This window comes from Canis lupus, chromosome 32 (genome assembly GCF_003254725.2).
Source record: "Canis lupus dingo isolate Sandy chromosome 32, ASM325472v2, whole genome shotgun sequence".
In the NCBI taxonomy this organism is placed as follows: Eukaryota; Metazoa; Chordata; class Mammalia; order Carnivora; family Canidae; genus Canis; species Canis lupus.
The window spans coordinates 38,371,825-38,398,614 of NC_064274.1; the positions used below are offsets into that span (position 1 = coordinate 38,371,825).

A 26,790-nucleotide genomic window follows, 5' to 3' on the forward strand; every position below is an offset into this window, starting at 1 on the left:
TTCCTTAAACTGTCCTTGGCAAGCGGCTGTACTTCCTACGCACTATTTAATCGAGAATGTTCTCATCCTTTCTTCTTTTCCAGCTCATTACCTCTCCAGTGCTGTGCAATGGAGCATGGGCTCTGGCTGTGGGCTGCCTGGATCTGGTCCCAGCACCATCACTTACCACCCAGGAGATCCTGAGATCTCCTCAACCTCAAATTCCTCAAATTCTAAATGCTAACTGGTCCTGGCCTCTTTGCTATTGTCTAGATACACTTAGTTGACACAAGCAAAGAACTTCAAAGATGCCAGGTACATGGTAAGTGCTCAATACATGTAGCTATTCGGATTACTATCATTATTGCATCCCTTCCCTCCTGTCTGGCTCAATGCCTAGGATGCTCCAAGGTCTGGAAAGATTTCTTCTTTGCCTTGCACTGGCTCGACCCCGCATCTTCGCCTTTGGTTCTCTAGCTTGTGAGCAACCTGTACACACGACGACAAAGCAAACCAAAGCAAAAAAACTTCAGGGGGTTCAGCCAACACCCCTCATAACTCCTTCTCCACTTCCTCTTTTACACAAAACTTATCTTTTAAAGCTAGTCTATGGTTCACTTCCTCCATTTTGTCACCATTCACTCTTACCTCTGGCAGTTTTATACCGAAAGCTGCTTTCTGGACGGTCACATGATCACAGAGTCCAGTAGCCTTCTCTCAACCTTCCTGACCCTCACAAGGCGCATGCCAGTTTACATGAGAAAATGCAGGTAAGGCCACAGAGGGCTGGCATTTGGCCAGCTAGGATGATGATGACGACAGGGAAAAGTCTCAGTGACCTATTCGCACCCTTCTCATTCCTTTTTTTTTTTTTAAAGATTATTTATTTATCCACGAGAGACACACACACACAGAGGCAGAGCCACAGGCAGAGGGAGAAGTATGTTCCCTGCAGGAAGGGGAGCCTGATGCGATCCCAGACACCAGGATCACACCCTGAGCCAAAGGTGGACCCTCAACCACTGAGTCACCCAGATGCCCCACCCTTCTCATTCTTTACAGACTCTCCTCACATCTCACATAGACCTCCTCCATGCGGTCCTAAGTATATAATGTCAACCCAGAAGGCCAGCCTTTGAAGTCAGTGTGCAAGTGCCTCAAATTTTCATTAATCTGAATCAAGACCTAGCACACTTAACATTCTACTGATATATCAGTGTGCTTTTATTCTCATAACAAACTAAATAAAAATGTAATGAGAATTCAGGGACTGACCTTACTTGAACCCAATTTCATTTTTTTTTTAAGATTTTATTTATTTATGAGATACATAAAGAGAGGCAGAGGGAGAAGCAGGCTCTATGCAGGGAGCCTGATGTGGGACTTGATCCTGGGTCTCCAGGATCACGCCCTGGGCTGAAGGCAGGCTCTAAACCACTGAGCCACCCAGGGATCCTGAACCTAATTTCAAATAACATTCTATAAGGCATATGGTCAGACACTGAAATCACTCTCCATTCTTGATAATACAGAGCAGGTTGTTGGCAATAAGCTACATCTTTGTTGTCATTACCCTAACTAAGCCACTACACCTTGCGGTCACCTGTCCACATTTCCCCAGGAACTGAAAAGCAAGTTTAGTTTTGGCCTAAGAATGATGTAACATTACTAGAAAAAAAATCAAATCTTATGTATTATAAAGTCAGTGTGTTATCCATTGCTTTGTATCATCAGTGACTTTGTAGCACTACAAGTAGAATTGGTTACATTTTTTATGAATGTCCATCTAAATATTTACATTTAATTCAATGAGACCATTGCTATTAGAAGCAGTTATCCTAAGAGAACCATGTTCATGTACTAATAAGATGCCTCCAGTTAGTCACTTTTACAAAGAAAGAGGTGAATTACCGCCAAGGATTGGAGCTCTTTTGTTTCCTCCTCTGCTGCTGAAGCATGGTAGGATAGAACCTACAGGGTAAGAAACAAAGGAAACAGGTTATCCAAGAGAGGGCTACCGAATGTGTAGACTTTGACTGTAGACTTTGACGGGTGCAAGCTTGAGCTTCTGCTAAAACTTCCTGGAGACAGAACTACACACCTCTGTATGTCAGATCTTGTTTCCTGCTTTCTTCACCAGAGAGAAAAATCCCAGATTTCGATTTAATCTTTTGTCTTTGTTTCAGAAGACAAAAGATTATACTCCTTAGGTTCAGAGAACGTTTTGTCACTTTAATTCTGACACTGTTGATATATATAAAGAGCACATTATTTATCAGCCATGCTACTGGCTCAAACATGGCAGAAAAATTACTTTGTGCTGCTTTTTTCCCTTTTTTCGTATTGGTTTTTTAAAAAATAATGAGTCAGTAATTATTAAAGATGGCTAATGAGTACATGGACTCTCAGTAAGCTGTTCTCTCTTCCTCTGTATATGCTTGCAATTTTCCATAAGAAAAAGTTTTTACAGGGACGCCTGGGTGGCTCAGCGGTTAAGCATCTGACTTCGGCTCAGGGCATGATCCTAGAGTTCCAGGATCAAGGCCCACATCAGGCTCCCTGCATGGAGCCTGCTTCTCCCTCTTCCTATGTCTCTACCTCTCTCTCTGTGTTTCTCATGAATAAATAAAATCTTTAAAGAAAAAAAAAGTTTTTACAGAAAGATAATTTCTAATTGATAGCTGGCTTAGAGATTCATTCAGCAAAACCATGGAAACTAAAAATTTTTATTTAAAAACTATACACATGTGTATACATGTATACACATGTGTGAAACTACATGTATGTATATGTATTATATGAATGTAATTTGAGGTATATGTGTGCATATATACACACGCATGTTTGTGTGTACATATGTACATGTACATACACATATGCATGTATTTCTTTTTTTAAGATTTTATTTATTCATGAGAGACACAGAGAGAGAGAGAGAGAGGCAGAGACACAGGCAGAGGGAGAAGCAGGCCCCATGACGGCAGCCTGATGTGGGACTCAATTCTGGATTCTGTGATCACACCCTGAGCCAAAGGCAGATGCTCAACCACTGAGCCACCCAGGTGTCCCACATGTGTGCATTTTAAAAAGATTTCCACTGACTTATAATCCAAAGTCTCTTATATGATACTATGGCAAAACTATTAGTGTTATATATTCCTTTTAGAAAGTAAAGTCTACCATCTTGGTTATTGGTAAATTTTTACTTATAATGCATAGCTTTCATGCTATTTAGGTTAGGTATTTTTTAGAGGATTGGAGGAAAAGTTAGCATATTCCAAACACTGATTCCCACTGATCTCAATCAACTAAATAAGAATAGGCAAACATTCAAATATATTTCATACCAGTGTATGAATAAGTAGAGGCATTTGCCCTTTTGAAGTCTATTTTCCTAACCTGGTCTCTGATGTAAGAAATTTCTATTATACCAAGTGAAAGTTTTCAGGACAGTTTGTGAAAATCATCTGGGAAGGGCTGCTCCCCACCTTGGGGTAGGGTAGTCCCACTTGGAAGGGAGCCTGCCTGAGGTCAGTGTGCCAAACCAATGGCTCACTAGCTGCCTGCACATTCAGAATCGCTTGGAGGAGCTCTAGAATAACATAGATTCCCAGCCTCTACCCATGATTCAGGAATGAGGATTCTCAGAAGTGGGATCCATAAATCTGTGATCTGAAAGAGTCCCCCTTTCCTCAATTCTGATTCTCCAAGTGCTTGGGGTTTCTGTTTTTGTCTTTTAAGATGTGTGACTACGACTCCTCATGAGGAGATGGGGAGGCTCAGACAGTGGGAAAGACACTGGCTTCAGTGACAGCAGATGTCTGTGTGAATGGACTCTTAAAGTCTAAGGAGTGAAGGGACAACCAGCCCTGAGTTTTGGTTTGGTCATACGACCTTTGATATGTTTCTACAATATGCTGGGTCTCCGTTTCCTTAGCTGGTTAAAAGAGGAACTAAGGTTTCAGGCCAATTCTTGGGAGGAGACAGTGAGATCACACACAGACCCCACAAGCTGTTACAGGGGAAAGGGCAGAAGCTGAGTGTGTGGCCGCAGAGATCGAGAGCGTCCTGCATGAGCCAGCCCACCTCCAGTGTGACCATCTGCTTGGCCATGGCTCTCTCCACTGCTTCATACATCTGTGTGTTCTGGATCCCCAAGCCGCAAAAGATGACAAAAGCCTCCAGAAACTGTTCATCATTTCGGTTGAAAGGCTTAACCTTGCCAGTATTCTCCTCCATCTTATTAACAAGTTGGCAAACCCCTATAACAATCCAAGAAATTGAGCAAATATTATTAATTATTATAGTTTTTATTGACTTTAACACCACCACCCCCTCTCTCCCCCCCACACACACCGCCGCCGCCAAGATTTTCCTATACTTTCCTCTTAGGAATGCTTGCAATCTCCAAAGAAGCAAACTGATCCTCACAAATATAAGATAGAAAAGTAAACTGAATTAATTTACATGAGAATTTGTTTCACACAGTCCTAAATGTATGTTGCCTGTGTTCAAAAAAATCCTAGAGTACTATTTTCTTCTAGACTCAGTCACGAATTTTAGATCAGTTGAGTCCCCAAAGACAATTTGTCCTTTGGAGACTAATTGGATTTTTGTCCACTTGCCAAGAAAACAATTTTGTTGCACGTCAGAATTTTGGGTCACACAGACTGCCTTTCCTTACTGAGAAACCAGAAGTTAAAAAAACACAATTACATACAAAACAGAAGGTACAAAACAGGCAAATTCATATAGACAGTCTCAAATTTCAAATAAGCACCTCTGCACCCAGGAGAATCATATTTGCAGACAACTTTTGATACTGCAAATAAATGCAAATAAAAATGACTATTTACTTAGAAATAAAGGCAGAAGTAATCTTTAAAGAAAATCATAACCTCTGAAATCCTAGCTTCTCTTAGAAGGTCAAACATATGGTCAATATAAAGGAAAAAATTATGTCAACATTATGATAAATCTTGACTGAACTAGTTCTGTGGGATTCTGAGCCTCAAGGCCTCTCTGAGTTTGGTGACCTCCTACCTCTGGGTTTAACAAGTGTCATTAAATCCTTATTTCTTCTGTAAATAAATAATAACAGTTCCATCATGTGCGCCCACTGTGGGGCAGGTGTTGTGCTAAAACCTTCGGTATAACACACAATCTCTGGGCCTTACGACTTACGGTACGAGGTAGGCGTGACCATCCCTATTTTACAAACCAAAAATCTGAGTCTCGGATTAAGTCATTTGCTCAAGGCCACTAGCTGGTATGCTTAGATCTAAAATTTGAACTCTAGCTCAGCCTAGTCGCAAAGGCCACTATTTACTGCACTCTGCTGCTTGTGCCCTTTGACCTCCTTCCGATCACTCCTGGCAGTCCCCTGACTGCATCTTGCTTGCTCACATCCTTGGCTGTGCTTTCCCACCAGCCTCCACTGCTCACCACACTGCTCTCTTTCCTATCATCCAGTTGACACCTAAATCTCCTTCACATTAGCTCCTGGAGGCAGCCTACTTCCCAGGTGAGGCAGGCACTTCTCTTTTCTTTGTCCTCAATGTTACCACTCAGTACCAGTCTTTCTCCGACTGGCTTACTTCACTGAATTCCACTCCTGAAACCAATGTTACACTATATGTGAACTAACTAGAATTTAAATAAAAATTTGGAGAGGAAAAAAAATTATCCCTTGGTGTATCACGGTGGATTTTCCTTCTGGCTCTCTTCCTAGGCTGTACGTATCTTGGGCCTAGGGATTTTTTCAGTTCCACTTTCTCAGCTAGCAAAATGCCTGGCATATAGCAGGAACTCAAAAAATGTTTACTGAGTTAAAGAAAGAATGCAGGACTGCAGCTCTGACCCCAACTACTTTCCCATGAAGATTATAGTCTGTTATCTCTTATTTTTCCCAGAGTACAAAAGGATTTCAGAGTCCACAGTGATCCACGGTGGCACATTAAGTCCCTTTATCGCCATCGATATGCAATTTATTTTGAAAGCTACAAATTAATTGTACTCTCATTTTTGCTCTCATTTGTTTGTGGGAGTTTTGCTACTATAGACAGGAAATACATCCTTATCTGTCTGTATTAGTACCGGAGGGGTTACTTCTCTAACACCTATTCCATTATCAAGAAATACTTTTAACGAAACATAATGAATTTGGACACTGCAAGAGAAACCATAATGAAACAGCAATTGGCATACTCTCAGAAGAATACATCCCCCATATGGTACAAGGTGAGGGTTCTGTCCTCTGACCCATGTGAGTCCCCAAATTATAAATATGGAACTGCTTATCTGGGATCTGGCTATCTCCCAAATCACATTTTCTTGAGAGTCCTTTGTTTCATGCCTTATCTTCACATCACAATGTAATTGCCTTTCAATTTTGATTGAAGTCATCTCCTACTTGATGGCCATGTTTTATAAACAAGATTTTTCTTTTTAACACTTCCTAAGAATTACTGTATGTATGTAAAGGCAAAGACAAAAGGAAGGAGTTGAGACGTGGCTGACAGGCAGGCTCCTGGGCTTCTGACCTAGCTTAGTAACTCTCCTGCACGTCAGGTCAAATCTTGCCTTACGCAAAAGTCACTGAATGCGCATTAAGAAATACTGGTTAATACCTCTGGAATTCAAAGATATAGAAATGAATGTTAAATGTACAAGTATCAGGAGTTGGCTTAACAACCACGCTCATAGCAGAACAGCTGAAGTGTGTTTGCGTTACCATCCACCACTCCGGATACAGATGTGTAGACAGAGCTAGGCTCTGTGCAAGAAAAGGGGTGAAGACAAATTATATATTTGGGCGTATAATTTGATTCTCCTTTGAAAGCAGAATGGGCAGTCATATTTATGTAGCATTCACGATCACCTCGCTGATTTCTTTATATCTTTCAGAAAATTTAATTCTATCAAACAAAAATACCCAGGTTTTTGTTTTTGTTTTTAAGGCTATAAGGAAGAAGGTTTATTCAAACAAATAGAGTCTCTTTATGGGAGACAATATAAAGCCTGGACACATTTATAGATAGGATTTTGAGAACTTCATTAATGACTGGTAGAGTGGATAAAGAGTATAATAATGAAATTTAAAACTGGTCACTTGAGATGTCACATCTTACCAGGAATCTATATAAAATCAGAATCACTTATATGTGAAAACAGAATACCTAATGCAGACCCAAAAGTAAGACAAAACCGCTCAGCAAAAATCAATTAATATAGAAATCATAAAATAAAATATTCAAAAACATTAGGAGAAAACCAAGAGGTAGGGCAGTTAGTAAAATAGTAGTGTTACTTAATATTATTAGAGTACACAAAGTACTTGTCCAGATGTTGTTTCACATGGTCCTCATGGCAACTCTGAGAGCTAAGCTGTCACCAAAGGCCATCTCTACCAATTATGCTGAAGGGACTAGATGGTTTCTTCTAAAAATCACACAATTATGTTTTCTTTTCTGTAATTCCAGGGATCCGATGTTAGCAACCATTGTTTTTCTTCTGGCTTTTTGGCAGAGAAGGGACAGTGCTTAGATTCTATGTGTAGACTCATGTACCCTCTATCATACAGTGTGGACTCCAAAATTAGCATCCTGTGTTGCCAATATGTAAGACCTGTCCTTATCACCAGTCTTGGAATTTTTTTTTCTCTTGTCATTTATCAGTTATCTTAATCTGAGGTTTTCTGCTGTATAGTGCCTTGCTTTTAACAGCTTCTCTGATTATATATGAACCTATAGTTCTCCTAGTACTTTTATAGATTCACGATATCACATTTAATTTTTTAATTCAACTTCATTTTCCCCACGAATTACTGCTTAGATTCTTAAAATACTTGAATAGTCATCCCTTCTCCAATGATTTGAATTGCCACCTTAAATAATAAAGTCACTCTTAGTACTTCAACTACTAGGTTGTTTTTCCACATTTTAATATTTTTTGAAATCAGTTTGCATCCCAATCAATGCTTGTCATAGTTTAATTGAAATCATTTTTTTTCTTTCTTGGAAGTATAGAAAATGAAGTCTTTCAACCAATGGCATCTTAGAAACAACTATTATATACATAACACTAATACATATGTATCAGACTTGGGTCTGCATTTATTTTTTATTTTATTTTATTTTTTTTAAGATTTTGTTTATTTATTCATAGAGACACACACACAGAGAAAGAAATAAGAGAGAGAGGGAGAGAGAGAGGAGAGAGAGAGAGAGGCAGAGACATAGGCAGAGGGAGAAGCAGGCTCCAGGCAGGAAGCCCGATGTGGGACTTGATCCCGGGGCTCCAGGATCACACCCCAGGCTGCAGGCAGCGCTAAACCGCTGCGCCACCGGGGCTGCCCTTGGGTCTGCATTTAAAGTACTGTATTCCATCCGTCTTTCCATCTTTTCTGGCACACATTTTTTTTTTTAATTATTTATTTGACAGAGAGAGAGATAGAGAGCATGAGAGGGGGGAGGGGGAGGCAGAGAAGCAGATTCCCTGCTGAGTGGGGAGCACAACGTGGGACTTGATCTCAGGACCCTGGGATCACGACCTGAGCCAAAGGCAGATGCTTAACCGACTGAGCCACACAGGCGCCCTCTCCCTATATTTTTAATAGCTTTGGCTTGTGTATATCAATGATGTTAGTTTATTAGAAGCATTTGTAACAATTACACTTTCTTGGTGGATTTTAACTTTAATCAATGCAATGCATCCCTTTATATGATGTTTTTACCTTAGATTCAACTTTCTCTAATATTCTCATCTCTATTCAAATTTTGCTCATTTTATATAAAAATATGTTCTTATTGGTATATACCTCATATCTTCCAGAAATTCCCTAATTGTTTTTAGTCCAGTCAAGGTAAGCTTCTGTTTTCTAATGCTATTGTGAAGTTTTTCTTACTATTTTTTCAATCAATTCTTGAAACTATAATTCTTATATTTTTTATTCTATATATTTTCACTTTTATGATTTTCACCTTACTTCCTTAGTTTTATTTTTTTCTCATTTTCTTGCAATTAATACTGCACCTACAGTCTTACTGCCTGGAGCTTATTATAACTAAGCATAATTTACAATTCTCTGGGAAAAAAACCCAGATACTTTAAGCATTATAAACAATACATACCATGGATGACACTGCACAGTTTAATTATACTTGCATTAGGAAAATCCTAGCAAATATTTTTTTCCTAGCAAATATTTTTATAAACAAATGAGCAATTAGTGACATTGCCAAATGGCAACTTTTTTTTGCAACATTTAATATGAAAAATAAAGTGAAATTGTGTCAAATTTAAACATATAAGAATCAAATTGTTACACAGAGGAGTAGAGGATTAGGATACTAAGCAGTTTAAAACATACATTCAGTAAGAATGACCCGTAACAACATGGATTAGAACTGCGAGGGTCCACTTATCTGTGGATTTTTTGATAAATACAGTATAGTACTGTAAATATATTTTCTTTTCCTTCTAATTTTCTTAATAACATTTTCTTTTCTATAGCATACTTTATTGTAAGAAAACATTATATAATATATATAACATAGAAAATATGGATTAATCAATTGTTACTGAAAAGGCTTCCTTCCAGTCAACAGTAGACTATATTAGTAGTTAGGTTTGGGGAAATTTAAAAGTCATATATCGACTTCAGGATGCATGGGGGGTGTCAGCGCCCACAGCCCCCATGTTATTCAAGAGTCCACATACGGACTTCTCATACTTCACTGTCAAGTGATGTGTGATATAACACTGTGATTTTTGTTATACTCTTCGTTAACAGAGATGAAAATGCCAGTTATGTAAAGTGGAGATGTTCTCAACATATATTTTTTTGGATGGGAATGGGATTAATTTCTTCAAAAATCTGTCCTGAAATTGGCATGGAAAATCAGAATAAGAATTTCTGGTAAATATGATTCGGGAAAAGGCATATTTAACCTAATAAGTAGGGGAAATAATTGGTTAAAATAAATGAATGTTGAATGAGAAAAATATTTCCTTAATAGCATTGGAAGCAAAACTCTGGAAACACTCTGTATTAGCCAGCTCACTAAGAAAACATCTGATAGGAAACAATACCCCGGGGAGTACAACAGGCCCCATACTGGTCTAATGTCTATAATTTCATCTAAATGTCAGTAATGGAAAAATATGAGGAGAGAGGAAGATCACAAAAAACACATGGGCCTGTCTGCCTTTCTGCATGTAACTCTATGGGGATTCTCTATTAGAATTACATAATAGAGGAATCTGGCCTGTGATATGTAAGAAAAATTATCTACAGCCATGACTTTTCCATGCTGCATCTGTGGGCACAAAACACAGGCAGGAATTCAAATTTTCTGTTTTGTCACACTTTTAAAAAGCAGGGAGCCCTGGAGATATTTCTTATTGTAGTTGGAATCAACGTGAGCCCACACCAAAACCCCCATTTTTTCCCTTTTTATTAATGGGGAATGTTTCCTCTCTGAAAATAACATTTGCTTACTTTCCTGGCTCTGTCATCAAGTAGGGTGACACAAAACATATGCCAAGTCTGATTACTTCAATTGGTATTTTTAAATTTTTTTGCTCCTTGAAGGAAACATGACAGGATCATAGAATATGAATTTTGAGCAGGTCTCAAAGGTTATTTAGTTCAACTCTGCAAAGGTGAGTAATGTGCTCATGAGGTTTTAACCGAATAAAGGAAGAGCAGAGCCAAATGGACACCAAGTCCCCTTCCCACTTGGGGTTGTTTGCACTGCACTGAACCAGCTCACATTTGCATCAAGTGATGACAAAGCCTGATAGATAACTTCCTCCAGCTACTCACCTTTCCCAATTATTATTCCAAAGAGATGCTGGAGAGGAAAAGCAAAGCTGTGACCTGATGTGGCAAGATGCCACTCAGTCCTCCTTACGAAAACTTATTAGTGAATAATGCATCACTTCTGGAATTTCATTTCACATTTTCAAAGGTCAGAGGCAGCTTTGTAATAAGTCTTTATCCTTAAATCAAAAAGCATTAAAATATATTTCTAATGTATATTTCTAATGTAGTTTGCACCTTGCATTTCCTAGGAAATAAAATTTTATAGTGTAGCGTTTACTTGGGATCATATCGGAAGGCACCCTTGCCAGTCTCCTTGTTGCTTATGTTGGCAAACTGATCATCTTGAGAAGAAAATGTGCTCACTATGTATTCATCAGTGTTTACTTTTCTCTTTGAGAACTGTGAAGAGTGCAGGTCAGCAAACAGCCCAGCCGGGAGTCACCAGGCTGACTTCTGGGAGGCTTTACCAGGCAGTTCACCAGTGTCAGGATCCAACTCCTCGCCTTGTAGGTTTAGAAACCAAATTGCCATGGCTGCAGACAGAGCTATCTCTCTGAGGGTAGAGTCACAGTAACTAACTTCGTAAGCCTAATATCTAACACCAAAATATTCGTGTATAGCACGAAACATCTGGCCCAGGCAATAGCACTGGCAACTCCAGCCTATCACCTCAAGTCCAGTTCACTGATTTATAATAAGAAACAACTGTCGGGACACCTGAGTGGCTAGTCGGTTAAGCGTCTACCTTTGGGTCAGGTCATGATCCTGGGTTCCTAGTTGGAGCATCGTATCTGGCTCCCTGCTCAGCGGGGACTCTGCTTCTCCCTCCCCCAGCTCTTGTGCTCTCACTCCCTTGTTCTTTCTTCCTTTTGAACAATAAATAAAATCTTTTTTTTTTTTTTTTTAAAGAAACTGTCAAAGCAATCAAGGTATTTTTGAGTATATAAGTAATATATTCTCCTCCTAAGAATTAAGTTACCTTGGGGAAAAAATAATCAGAACAAGGGAAGTCAGATTGGTGGGATGGTTATTGGCATACCCTGGTGCCTGCATCTCATAGGAAGAATGCACACCGACGAAGGGACTGGAATCACTGAAAGCTACAGCCTGCTACATCCACTGCCACCAAGTAATGGCCTCACCATGTGGTCAGACTATTCAACCCACACTGATGCAACTTACTACATCCAACTCCACTTGAGGGGTGAGGAGTCTCTGACCCCTGGGCAGAACCTACATAGGTACTTTCAATATTTGTCCTTTTTTCCCCCTTTTTCATTAATAATACCTCCCTTCCCCTGCCTTGCTGGTTGATAGCCTCCTTCAATAAAATTACAGTTAAGTCCTGCAATCTGGAAACTACTCAGACTTTTTAAGGTAAATTTATATTTCTAAGCCTCACTTCATTAGGGTTTCTATTTAAAGGTTAGCTTTCAGAAGGTCTTTGTATTTCCCTTATTTCAAAGTTCTCAGGCCAACGTTAACAGTTCAGACTAGTTTCATATGTCAATCATGCATGATTGGCAAATAAAACCTCCTACTTTCTCTACTACTCTCAATATAACCTGCAAGGCCAAGAAACAAATATGTCAAGAATAGGTAACATCATTCCATTTTTTTTTTTTTGAGGATGCATTCTTCCAACATTCCTGAAGTAGACGTTTTTCTTATTACCTTAATATAAGAATGTAAGCTCCTGAGGGCCAGGATTTCCACTTTGCTCGCCAATTTATTCCACATCACTAGAATACTGGAGTGCTCAATAAATATTCTTGAACATATGAATACACTCTAAAACCCAAATCCCACATTTAAAAAAACAGAGGCAATGAGAGTCTCTAAAGCAATACACATTATCAACTTGATGTTTCTCAGTCTACAAATTTTCTACACATCATTCTTCAACAAAAATCTTGTTGAAATAGTATTATAATAATTACAAAAATACATTATAGTTAAGATATCTAACAATGTTAACATCAATAAAATTATTTCAAAATTATTTTATTCCAATTTTTATCTTTTTTTCACACACTTTATCAAATTTACAACTGAAGGAAAAAATTTCTGGGAACAATTTTTTTTTCTTTAATAAGTATAGAGTAGAGATGAATAAAAGGTTTTACCTATCACTTTATTCTTCTTTCCATTTTTTATAGGAGTACAAAGCAAACTTCTAATGCATTGCTGGTTTACATTTCCTGTGTTTTCATTCTAAACAAAAACAAAAATAAAACAAAGCAGATACAAATTATGAAGAAATTGATTTGTCCATTAGGTGCTATATAAACTATATCAGACATCTAAAACCACTATCATATTCATCTTTTACTAGCTGGAGATAACATCAGAGCGCAGAAAATGTACAAATTATAATGAAGTTCACATACATGCAATATACAGCAATTAGTCTTTACATTATTAAAAGTAATAAATGAAAAAAAAAAAAAATAAAAGTAATAAATGTCCTATATTTCCTTTTTTTTTTTTCATTCTGAACTTCCCAAGCAGCTTTTGGTAACACTAAGCAAAATATTTACGTAATTATTTACTATACTGGTATAGTACATGTCTCAATAACTTAAGATGGCCAGAATCTAAAAAGCACTACACTACCTCAGATACTATATGCTACAAACTTGTCTTTGTTTAGGACTGCCACTGTTTCTATTGCTCATACTGCTAAAGTTCTAAAAAGGCTTTCTAGATACCCAAGTAACAAAATCAAGGCAGCTGCCTCAAAATGCAATGCTTTTCCAGAAATGAGAGAAAACATTAGAATTCAAAGTTTTCAGTGTCTGAGAAACTGATCTTTGTAGCTTTGCTGTCAAAGAAAACATACTCATTTCTCCACAAAGCTACTCACTGCAGTAAATGCCCAGTAATATAAGTTTGAGCCATATGGAACTTAATTTTTGAGGACAAACTTAAGAACTCTAGCAACACTGTAAGAATGTCACTGACATAAAGTAGGTAATAGAATTGACTCAAAATTAGTTTATGATAATTCATTATTACACACTGCATACAAAGCTAGTAAGTACAGAGAAAAATACTGGAGTACAGCTGACTGCCTCTCAACAGATTATGAGCTATTTTATTTTATTTCGTTTCATCAGATCAGGGAAAGCACAGATCACTCTGAAATAGCCAGTTCTAAGGTCAGGTCTTCAGCTGAAGAGGCCCTATAAGTGCAGATCTGATGGGAAAACAGCATTTGAGCTCCAAGTTTAAAGTTGGTTGACTTACTGTCCAGGGAAATCTTTTGTCCTTACTGACATCTGGGATATTAAGTGGTTCCATAGTATTTTTGACATACTGAGCATACATGTAATTGATTCTGTTTGCATCACGTTCCCTGTAGAAAAAAGATATGAGTTCTTTCTGTGCAGTGAAAAAACATGGGCAAAACAGAGTTAAATAAATGATAATAAGAGATACACACCAATCTTAAATTATAAAGTGTGTATCTTAATTGGAAAATGCATTTTAAATGTGATGATTTACAACTTTGTAGTTATTATAATTTAAATGTTTTGAAAAGACAAAGACCAGTAATTTTTCAGCTATCTAAAACAAGTCTTAAAATGTCGTAAGTGGGGATCCCTGGGTGGCGCAGCGGTTTAGCGCCTGCCTTTGGCCCAGGGTGCGATCCTGGAGACCCAGGATCGAATCCCACATCGGGCTCCCGGTGCATGGAGCCTGCTTCTCCCTCTGCCTGTGTCTCTGCCTCTCTCTCTCTGTGTGACTATCATAAATAAATAAAAATTTTAAAAAAATAAAAAATAAAAAAAAAATAAAATGTCGTAAGTGGGGGGATCCCTGGGTGGCACAGCGCTTTGGCGCCTGCCTTTGGCCCAGGGCATGATCCTGGAGACCTGGGATCGAATCCCACGTCAGGCTCCCTGCATGGAGCCTGCTTCTCCCTCTGCCTGTGTCTCTGCCTCTCTCTCTCTGTCTCTCTCTGTGACTATCATAAATAAATAAAATTTAAAAAAAATTAAAATGTCGTAAGTGGGATGCCTGGATGGCTCAGGGGTTGAGCGTTTGCCTTTAGCTCAGGGTGTGATCCCAGAGTTCCAGGATCGAGTCCCATATTTGGTTCCCTGCAGGGAGCCTGCTTCTTCCTCTATGTCTCTGCTTCTCTCTCTCTCTCATGAATAAATAAATAAGTCTTAAAAATATGAAAATAAAATGCCGTAAGTAATGTTACCACCACTGTAAATGGGCACGCTGATTTTTTTTGTCGTTTATGTAAAATCCGCATGAATTTTTTGTCTTATTTTTTCATTAGATTATAGAATAACTAAGGTCTAGTGTCTGTTTTACTTCCCCAGTTACATGTTTTATCCACCCCAATAATCATATATACATTTCAAACCAAGGGAAAAATAAAGCATGCCTCAAGGAAATTTCTAAGGCTTCTGCTCTTCTTTTTTCTGCTTTGAGAGACTTTATGACACTTTTTTAAATTAAAAATTTATCTTCTTCAATAATTTTCTTGAGCTTACAATATTTTTCCCAGTTTTCCCCGTTTCTTGCTTAATAGGTTGAATATAAAAGATCAATCAGATGTCAGAGGGTACAATGCCAGTGCTGCAGCTGGGAACACTAAATAGACCATGTTTTTTACATCAGGAAACTTTACATGGTCCCTAGTGATGGGGATGAGTTGGGGAAAGAGTGTCAGGTTGTGGAAATTTACTCAAATTATAAGGCTATGCCTATCTTAATTATCACCAACTGAAGAAATAGAGTCTAAGAGCAAGAAAGATTTCAAAGTAAAATACATGCCTCAGGAAAAATGTCCACCTGTTCTATGTTCTCGAAGTTATAACATTTTCTCTATGTTCCATCTTCTACCCAACATGTGAACCCTTTCGGGATGGTGCTCTTGAACACTAGTAATTCCACTGAGACTCCTGAAGTTTGGCCCCATTCCTGGTCAAGATATTTTAGCCTTTCCCTTCTTTGCTATACATTATAGTTTAAGTGTAATTGGTCAGATTGGGTCAAATTTGACCCCATGAAGCAAATGACAGTAGTCACATAGGAGCAGATGAATTTTAGAATGGGCATTTACTGAACAACACTGATCATCTGTGAAGGCACATGGACTGTCTTACAAATCAGATCTGGGACCTGGCTCCTCTTTCATGCTTATTATCTCAGTGGAATCTCAAGAAAAGTTTATGAGATAAGTGCAGGATTTAGGTCAATAAAAACTACAAATATCTTATACATAGCTAAAGTCTCAGAAAAAGAAAATAAGAAGCTTTAATAAAGATAGTTACAGGGAGAAAGAAGTACACTGGAGAAGACACCTTTGTCCAGATCTTTTAAAAAATAACAATGCTATTAGTGACTTTTATTCCTCTTATCCCCATCATTATGTTAACAGTGGGAGCCAGATGAAACCCAAAATAGTTAAGTGGCTCGCCAGAGATCATAAGATCAGACCTCCAGGCATTAACATAGAGGAGACGTAATTTAAATTACTTTTAAATCAATAGAAATCTAATTCTCTTTTTAAAATTTCCTGAAAATTTTCAGTTCTCCTAATGGTGACTTTAATGAAAAATGAGTAATAAGATGTATTAAGTTATGCGATACCATTTTGTTTCTTACTCTCTAAGACATGCTGGTGAATTCTTAGTTCCCGCACTCAGTAAATACAGATTGAGCACCTGATCCACGAGAGGCCCCCTTAGTGTCACGTGGGAGACAAGCTTATATAGGTCAGTAGCCGTCACAAGGAGCTTACAATCCAACAGAGGCTGTGACACAGAACAGAGAATACATTCAGTTACATGCCCTGTTTGGGGAGAGTGTAGTGCAGAAGCTGCCAGCTGTCTCTGAAACCCTCTTCCGTTCGTCTTTATGTGGACACATGGCCACCCAGGATAAACCCTATGTTGTCCAGCCACTAGTGGTTTAGAATCATCATGTGAGTTCTAGTCAATAGGATGTAAGGAGAAATATGGCTGCTTCTAGAAACCTCACTTAAGAGAAAGCTGGTTGGTTTATACTCTTTCCTTTTACTGCCCACATCTCACCCCCACTTAAGACACAGATATGATGAGAGGAGTCTTCGCATTTGCTTCTTGGAGGACCTGGGCTAATTCCTACATCTAGTGTGTTTTGCATAGTGGCAATTGGTGGAATGTACAGGAGTATATCCTTGGCAAGACAGGAGTGTGAGAAGTTTCTGTGCTTTAGACCGAAATGGGCATCACTGCAGGCTATGTAAAGCAAAGCCAGAAAAACACACAGGAGACATGGAAATAATAGCTAATACTCATTTAGTATGTGGAGGTAATTTTCTGAAGCATTTTGTGTACATTATCTCATTTAGTCTTTACTACAATTCTGCTATTTGTATTCCCATTTTACAGATGAAGAAATTGAAGCTTTGAAAGGTTAAATCATTTACAAAATGCCCGACAGCTAGTAAATGGTGGAACTTAAATTTCACAGTCTACACTCTTCTTCTACTCAGTATGCATTGCTCCTTATAGTAAAACCTTTTTTACTGTTTTGTAGTGTTACTGTATTTGCTGCCATTATGTTCTCTAAATAAAAACCAATAACGAGTATTAACTAGTATATATATAGTATATATATATTCTAAGAAAATGAGCTTCAAGAATTATTCTATACTACTCAGTATATATCAATTCTACAATAATTCTAAACTAACATCAAGTTAATTGAGATGGAATAATAGCACTAAAATATCATGTTTTTTCCTCCTAATTGGGTGGCTCTTATTAAGTAAAGCACAGAAACTCCAAAACCTCCCACCATCTGGAAATGAACTTCCCATCTGAAATTCGTAGGCAACCCAAGTCCCAAATACTATCCTGTGCTTTTTCTCACTGACAATAGGATTCTGAGGATTATGTATAAATATTCACCCTGAATATTTTTTAGTTTTACACTTAACATTTCAAAACTGTCTTCAATGTGTTATTTTAATTTATAAAGGATGCTTAGTGAGTTGGTTGGACAAATACCAAATGAGCCATGCTTTCCAAGTGAAATGACTGGTCTAAAAGAATGATTTGCTTATTGCTGACATCTTAAAATTGCCTAGCATTTCATTTCATGGGAGAGTGTTTGGGTTGGCTAAATGTTTAAGACTGAGCATTGGAGAGTCCTGCTGGTCAAGTGTCATTATCGGCTTAGTGCTTTTTCAAAATGCTGAAGTCACAACACATCATTTTTAATTCAGAGGTTTGGCAAAATTAGGCCTAATATCTAATTTTTATTAAAATAATAAAAATATTGACATCATTTAAAGGCCTTTTGCAGTATCATTAGTATAAACGCTAACCTTAATGTTTAGCTGACATAAGGCATTTTATATTGTAAAATTAGTTGATGAGTCCATCAGAATGATCCATTAAATTACTCTTTTACAGAAATCACACTGAGCTATTTACCCGTTAAAGAAGTATCTTTATACTAAGATTATCTTGGAATGATTAAAAAAATAAATTGAAAAATACCTTCCATTTCATCTACAGAGAGGGAACACAGAGTATTCATTAGAAATAATTCAAATGAAAAAAAAAAAAAGAAATAATTCAAATGAGTAAGACTACACTTTCTAATGCATATTTACCAGTAGAGGTCACTATCACACCAAATCGCTGGGCTTGTTCAGCTACCATTAGAAATTAGAGGACCAGGCTGAATTTGTAATAAAATCAAAATGCCTATACATAAAATGTAATTATATAGACTCATAATTGCTGCACAAATATCCAAAGGTAAATGTAGATAACTCATCATTTTGTACTTTTTTTAATCTTATTTTTTTAATTCAAATATAATATACAGTGTTATTTTCAGGCATACAAAATAATGATGAACAATTCTATATGCTTCTTAGTGCTCGTCAAGATAAGTGCACTCCTAATCCCCTTTATCTGTTTCACTCATCCCCTCACCCACCTTCCCTGACAACCACTAATTTATTCTCCGTATTTAAGAATCTGGTTTCTAGTTTGTCTTTTTTTTTCTTTGTTCATTTGTTTCTTAAATTCCACATATGGTCATTGTATATCATTTATATCACATACCATTCTATCATTTTATACTTTTCATATACAGTATCATACCTATAGATATATGTAGACATTAAATATATATGCCAATATTTTTATATGTAGCAATTCATTATACCATCTGAAAAGTAAAAAGATCAAATATTTACATGTGTCTTATCTAGAAGCTTTCTAAAACATTCTTTACAAAATCCAACAAAAATGTCCTAACATCATAAAATCAAAATTATATTAATGTTCTTCCTAAGAATAAGAAACTTCATTACTGATCTAGGCAGGAGATACCAGCATTTAAAAAGGATACACACATACTCACTAGGAGGTAGGTTTATTATCACATATTCAAAAAAAAACTCAGTATTAACTACAACTAAATGTCAAATATGCCAGAAAATACCATGGCACACAGGGGCTTAGGAAAGATTACACATGAAAATAGGATATATACTTTTCATGATCAGCAATGCCAAGAAGGAAGCAGAGGTCAGCTACTCCATTTAACTTTGTTTTTTCTTTTTTACTCCGTTTAACTTTGTGAACCAAAAGCTCCAGGTAGCAGAAAAATCTCTAGACATAATATGGTTTATCTACTTTTGACTATGTATGCCAGGCCCAGGTTAGCAAAAAAGGCCAAAGTGAGGTGCAGCATGAGTCATCTGCTACATCTGCCCCCAAGTTACATCTGCCCCTTTATTAATTCCTCAAATTCTTTTAATAAGAGAAAACAGATTTCATTGTATCTGTTAAAATAATAGTCTAGAAGTAATGAGTTTTGATTTACTTATAATCACTTAACCAACTAAACTTTAAGTCACCGTGGTCAACAGCGTCTCCATCTTGATAAGGGAAGGCATAAGAGGATAGGAAATGTGAGACAGGATGAGAAGAAGAGGATGAAAGACAGGCCTGCAGACCTCACACCAATCCTGGGAGGTCAGTCTTAAGAGGGTTTGACAAAACCAGGCTATGCAGTGAAGTGTTCTGTTCTTGAAGAGAGCTGTAAACTCAGGCAATTGTGCTCTGCTATTCTGCTTTATGTGGTCTACAGAGATGATTTTCATTTTGTTTCCAATTTTTTTTTTAAAGATTTTATTTATTTATTCATGATAGTCACAGAGGAGAGAGAGAGAGAGGCAGAGACACAGGCAGAGGGAGAAGCAGGCTCCATGCACCGGGAGCCTGACGTGGGATTCGATCCTGGGTCTCCAGGATCGCGCCCTGGGCCAAAGGCAGGCGCCAAACCGCTGCGCCACCCAGGGATCCCTGTTTCCAATTTTTTATTACAAACATTTTCTTCCAATTTTTTTATGAACATTTTGAAATATAAAAAAAATTGAAAGTAAAATGAATATCCTACTCTATCTATTGAATCTAGATTCAATAATTTTTAATGTTTTACCAATTTGCTTTATATACATATGTATGTATAAATACACTTATTTGTTTAAATATATTAAATTTAGATATATTTATTTATTTTTGGCTGAACCATTTTAAAGTAAGGTGCAGACATCCTAATATTTCACCCTTAAATACACCAGGATGAATCTCCTAAAAATAAAAAGTTTCCTATTAACCTCAAAATGTTCCTAATTCCAAAGAAAAGTAATAGTAATTCCCCATCAACTATCTACCATCTAATCCATATTCATATTTCTTATTGCTCTCAAAAACTGTTCCTGGACAATTGTTTTAATCAGAATTGACCAAAATTTATGCGTTGCATTTGGCTGTTATGTCCAAGACAGTCCTTCCCTCCATCTTGTTCAACGACACTGACTTTTATTTTAAAAGACCTAGTCATCTTCTAGAATGTTCTATAGTTTAAATGTGCACAGAGGTTATTTTTAAAGTACCACCACCAAAGAGAATATATATTGGTTACTGAGGACTGTACTAATTGCAACACCATTCACTAAATGTAATAATGCCACACCAGGTCAACTGTTGAAAAAAATATGAAACTTTAGTATCAAATAGTAAAGTTAAAACAATATTCTATTTCCATGATCATATGAAGCTTTTAGATATAACATCAATAATTAGGGATAAAATAATTTGGGGCAAAATTAAAATTATTTTAGGGGGTGAAATAATTAGAAACAAATGAATAATGAAAATTGTGGTTAAACAACACTATACCTAAGAATTCCTGCTACTTTATCCTGGCAGACTTGCATTTCTTAGAATATCCTATCACTTAAGCAAACAACACTAGTTTTTTTGCTAAGAGTGAAAAACGGAATCTGAGCAAGAACATTTGGTAGTTTACTCTAAATCCTTTCCAGGGATCCCTGGGTGGCTCAGTGGTTTAGTGCCTGCCTTTGGGCCAGGGCGTGGTCCTGGAGTCCTGGGATAGAGTCCCGGGATGGAGTCCCGGGATACAGTCCCGGGATCGAGTCCTACATCAGGCTCCTGGCATGGAGCCTGCTTCTCCCAATGCCTGTGTCTCTGCCTCTCTCTCTTTCTCCCTCCCTCCCTCTCTCTCTATCATGACTATATAAATAAAAAAGTAAAAAAAATAAATAAAAACTTTGTTTAAAAAATAATTAAATAAAAATAAATAAATCCTTTCCAAAATTCTTCAAAAAGCACAAATAAAATTGGGGCAATGATATCTCTAACCTCAACCATATTATTGCTTTCTATTATCCAAATGATAATTAACAACAAAAAATTAGTACAAATTTTTAAATTACAAAAAACATGACAAAGAAATGAACTGCAATAGAGATCTAGTTTGATTCTAGCCATTGGATGTATGTATTGGTGTGACCAGGATCATAGGCTTCCTTTTGTTACTAGTTAAATCCCCAGGGCTAATTCCAAATCACAGCAGACTCAAAGAAATGTTTATTCAGAAGTCTATCAAATTTCCAGTGAGGATCCAACATGCAATGAAAACTATAACTGCAATACAGACTTGTGGATCTTAAATAAGCCAGTTCACAAAAATTCTGCAGTAATTTGGACACAATTCACTATATTAGAAATTCTTCTATAGCTCAACTACAGGGGAAAAAATGCTGGAACTCTGTCATCAAATAGTAAAGTATTTTCACAAATAAAATTATTGGTGGGTGGGAGGAAGCAGCCTGTAGCTTCTTTGTTATGACTTAAACCGGTCATGAAATAACCATTTAGCCAGCATTACATATCTGGGCTTAAATAATGTGGGGGTTAGGAGTGCCAACACCCCATGTAGTCAAAAATTTGCATATAACTTTTCACTCCCCCAAAATTTAACCAACAGCCTACTGTTGACCAGATTATACAATTAACAAATATTTTGTATAAGTATTATATACAGTATTCTTACAATAAAGTAAGCTGGAGAAAAGAAAACGTTACTAAGAAAATCATAAGGAAGAGAAAATACATTTATAATACTGTATTACATTTACAGAAAAAAATCCATGTCTTAGTGGACCCACACAGTTTCAGTCGTGCTGTTCAAGGGTCAGCTGTGCTTGTGAAAAAGACAGAGAATATGTTATTTTACCTTGTTAACGTATCTGGCAATTTTTCTAATTCCTCACATTCCATGTGAAAGACGCTAGAAAAAGAATCCTGAAAACAGAGTGACAACAAACACTGAGAAGTAAGTTTGACAATGTAATGAAATCTATCTAGATACACACATGCAAGTCAATGTAATTGACACAAAACACCAATACTTGTGGTATTTTTTTAACTTATTCTCAGACTACACTGACATACGTACTCACTGCTTGACAGCTTCAAGTCTGCTTCCCATGTTCATACTGTTTCCGATATTCACTTGCAAAAATGCTCATTTGCGTATTACTTGGTTTTTGTTTTTCAACCAGGCATTAATAAACACGTTAGCTTCAAATTTTCTTGATATTTATTCAAAATCCTCATATTTTAGCTTTTATACATACATTGATTGCTGTTGTTAGATCTTTTTAAAATACATGCAATTCAGTATATTTTATGAATATTTACTGAAAATAATTGTGAAGATTTTAGCAACAAAAAGAAGTACTTTGCAAGTTACATTAAAAAGCAGAATATATATTCATACTCATGCTGTATTTACAACTGAATAAAGAACTGGAGGGAAACACAGAAATAAAATAATATTAGTTTAACTTGGGGAGGGAAGAATTGAGTACTGTATTTTTCTTGCTTACATTTGGATTTTTGCTCATGTTGTTGAAATAATTTTAATCAAAAAGTTATAATATAAATGAACATCAAGTCACTTGATTCCTAAACCCAACAAATTAAGTTGTTAAAAAGTGAGCAAAATATATTAACAGGCATATTGCTAAGTTATACTTCAAAGCACCAATGATCCAAGTCAGTTGCTGCCATGATAGATGTTAACTGGCCGAAGCATGAGGTGAATGTTAATTGAAGTGATATTCAAGTTGTCTTAAAAAAAAGGAGGTCCCTACATATAACTTTCAAAAATTAAATCCTAAGAACAGGTCACAGAGCCAAAATTGTAAACTGACTTACTGCATTAATGAGTTCTGACCTGAACTTTAAAAGGATAGCTATTTGTAATCATCTCTGTATTAAGGACTTTATATATAATTCATTGAAAATTTAAAATAATATATATGAGAATACTGATTACCTTTTAACACAGTAAATTCTCATTTGATATCTGGTTAATGAGAATTAACACGCATACACACACAAAATGATTCAGATAATGTTTAGTCATATAGTATAGTCTTACTATCTAAAACAATTTTTTAAATTTTAATATAAGTACTACATATCTTTCATTATTCTATTGCCCTAAAACCCATCAATTCAGATCTCATATATGGATTACAACTGAGTATATAAGTGGCTGTAATCCCCACTTCATTTCCTAACCCACCAATGAAGAGCTTATTTTCAGGGTCTATCAGAAAAAAAATAAACAATGATGTCAAAAAGAAATATCCCAGAAACAGTGATCCATAGGTTAAAAAGGGAAAAGAAATTGCATAAAGGAAAACTGCCTTAGGCTAGAAGCTCTGATTCTAACGGTAAACTCAATTGGCCTGTATAGAAGTAACCAGCATTCAATGAGAACACTTTGTCTTTCCACACATATCTGTTTCTTTATGTTATACATCAATGGATTGAAACCTACCAATTAGAACAGTTAGTGATTTTCCATTGTTGGTAAAGGATTTAGGACTAATAGGCTCCTTTAATACAAGGCCCTCTATTGGGCCATGCCTTTTGGTTTCTAAACAATTTTTGATTAAAAAAAAAAATTATACCCAACCCATTCAGAATGGGAGTCTACTTGTTCATAACAACCAGGACACCACTATTCCTGACCACAAAAGGTCTGCACACTACTATGACAATGTTATGTCTCTCCATCAAGGTAGTGTCAATATTGACAAAAGCAGCACACAGACATTCATTCCATGGTAACCACTTAGTGGAGGGACACAAAGGTGAAAGGGTGCTTTGAAGGCATCCTCCAATCTCACCTTAACCCCCTTTCAACCAAAATAGTTCATACTCTGACTGGCTTTGCATAAACAACCATATACAGTTGGATTTCAGAGCAATCTGAGGCTAACATGAAGTTTAAAAGCAGTGCTTTAAGGAATATAATTTCTGTCTTTCTAAAAATTAAAAAGTCATACTCTGTACTCACGGAGCAATCTTCATCCACTATGAAAATGGTGCATTTCTGCACCTGCATGAAAGAGATAATAGTGGCAGCTATTTTCTTTAGAATTACTTCTAATGATTGTTGTTCTTCAAAAATTAAGCTAGCAAGGTCAAGCAGCACCTAGACAGGAAAATTTAGAGCTCATTACTTAGTAATTATTTGTAATTATAAAGCAATACAATGATTTATATGGTTTATAAGTTGTGTATCTATAATCTAATAAGGTATAATCAAGTATATGTCCAAGAATTAAATATGTAAGTCTCTATTTACTAACAGAGCTTCCATGTTGGCTGTTAGTACAGTTAGTAGAGTGGTTACAATTGGACTCTATAATCAGTCATCAGTTTTTAATCCCACCTTCCCTTCCTGTGAGCTTTGTGATGTAGAGCAAATTCCTTAAAAATGGGGATAATAGTAAAAGTAATACCAAACCACAGGACTATCATGAGAACTAAATAAGTGAACATTTATAAAGTATTTTGAACAGCATCTGATACATAAAACACAATGACATTGCTATTGTTCTCAATTTCTGAGATCATTTATCAGCATTTTCACATAGCCCAGTAAATATTGTCCAAAACAGACTAAGCTCTAAGAGCTCCTTTTGTGTTTTTCCTGGTAATTTCACTTTCCTTTGAATTCCACAGAATTTCTTCTAATCTTGCAAAATATTTGTGTGATGAAGAAGAAGAAAAGATATCACAAAAAATTTACCAGAGGAAATACTATCCTAGCTGAAGCCTGGGGGATAAGCAGGAATCGTTTAGGTGAGCGGGGAAAGAAAAATTTCAGTCAATAACAACTGAATTGAGAGAGAGTAGCATGCTGCAAGCTTTGATCAAGTTTTAAAGAGAATATAGAGTGTAAAGAGGAGAGCTAGGGGAAATGAGATTGCAAGGGCGAGTGGAGAAAGAACCTCAAAAGCCTGTGTGTCTTTGGAAGCAGCTTGGGCTATAATGTACTGCAAAAAGAAAGTGACAGACTTGTAGCTGTGTTTGTAAAAATGGAGACTAGATTAATAGGTGCCAAGAACAGAGCAGGGAGGATAGTTAGGAAGATATTGCAGTCAAAGGCAATGGAAGATCCAATATCTTATTAACACAAGTTCTAAAAAGAGAAAATGGAGTGTGAGAGAGAGGGAGTATCAAAGAAATAATGAAAAAGAAGTACATAAAATGGAAGGGCTTAAGTCTCCAGACAGAAAGGGATGACCAGATACCAGCATGATGAATGAAAAAAAGTCATATGATAAAATTCAGTTATAAAAGCAGAGACTGAAAGGATCTGAAAAACTTATAGACAACAAAACAAAACAAAACATCTATGCAGAGCAAAGAATCAGAATAACATGGATGCTAGTTAGAAGACAAAGCATAACCTCTAAATTTTGAGAAACTGATTTTTCAATTTGGAATTTTATACCCAGCTAAACTGGGAGGATGGTACAATAGGCATTTTCACACAATGCAAGGACTCAGAAAACTTACCTGATCAATACTTTCTCAAGTAATTAATTGAAATGTGCTGCAATAAAACAAGGGTGTAAACTGAGAAAGGAGGAGTTATGGAATCCAGTGGATAACCAGGGGAGTTCTTCTGAAAAAGCAGGTAAGGGAAATTCTATGACACCTATACAGCAGGCATGGGGAGAAACGTCTCAGCTTGGAAGAGAAATGACAGAGAACCTCAACTTGGAGATCTCCAAGAAAAAGAACTCAACAGAATGCCTAAATAATAGGGACTTCGAGGGGGACAAAACCCAACAACATGAGGCTACACTAGAGCAAACAGTTCAAGGGGAAAAAAAATAGAATAGAATTCAGAAACATGAGGAAAAACTAAAAATTACATACTAAACATAATACGAACAACATTTACACAGTCATGGCACTTATAAACACTTTAACACAACTTTAGAATTAAACCAGACAAAGCTTACTAAGCTAACCATGGTTGTAGAAAAATGTATATGTTATTGTCATGGGCAACAGAAAAAGTCCAGATGGGAAAAGCACAGGGAAGGAGTGGCAGTTGGGAAGGAGAGATGAGGCATACTAAGAGCCTCATTTTACAAAAGCACAGAATCAAGAGATGATGTCTCCAGTTGATAGGGCAAGAACTAAAAAAGTCTTATCTAGCAGGACAAATGCAGCCCATTCAGTAACCTAAAATAGACCTAATGATACTGGTTGGATAAGGATAATGGCAAGTAAAGGTATAAATCAAATTCATATCTGTTAAGTTAA

General features: G+C 36.7%; 1 protein-coding gene across 5 annotated transcripts in view; it reads right to left on the reverse strand.

Annotated features, from left to right (window-relative positions):
• The window catches only part of PDE5A (phosphodiesterase 5A), a 134,064-nt gene that overhangs the window by 52,752 nt on the left and 54,522 nt on the right, over positions 1 to 26,790 (reverse strand). For all 5 annotated transcript variants that reach the window (XM_025466020.3, XM_025466019.3, XM_025466015.3 and 2 more), the window contains exons 6-11: positions 24,521 to 24,658; positions 22,382 to 22,449; positions 14,057 to 14,165; positions 12,934 to 13,021; positions 4,066 to 4,241; positions 1,891 to 1,950 (exon numbers count right to left, since the gene is read on the reverse strand). In XM_025466020.3, the coding sequence (XP_025321805.1) occupies positions 1,891 to 1,950; positions 4,066 to 4,241; positions 12,934 to 13,021; positions 14,057 to 14,165; positions 22,382 to 22,449; positions 24,521 to 24,658 (639 nt within the window). The remainder of the gene's footprint in view (positions 1 to 1,890; positions 1,951 to 4,065; positions 4,242 to 12,933; positions 13,022 to 14,056; positions 14,166 to 22,381; positions 22,450 to 24,520; positions 24,659 to 26,790) is intronic.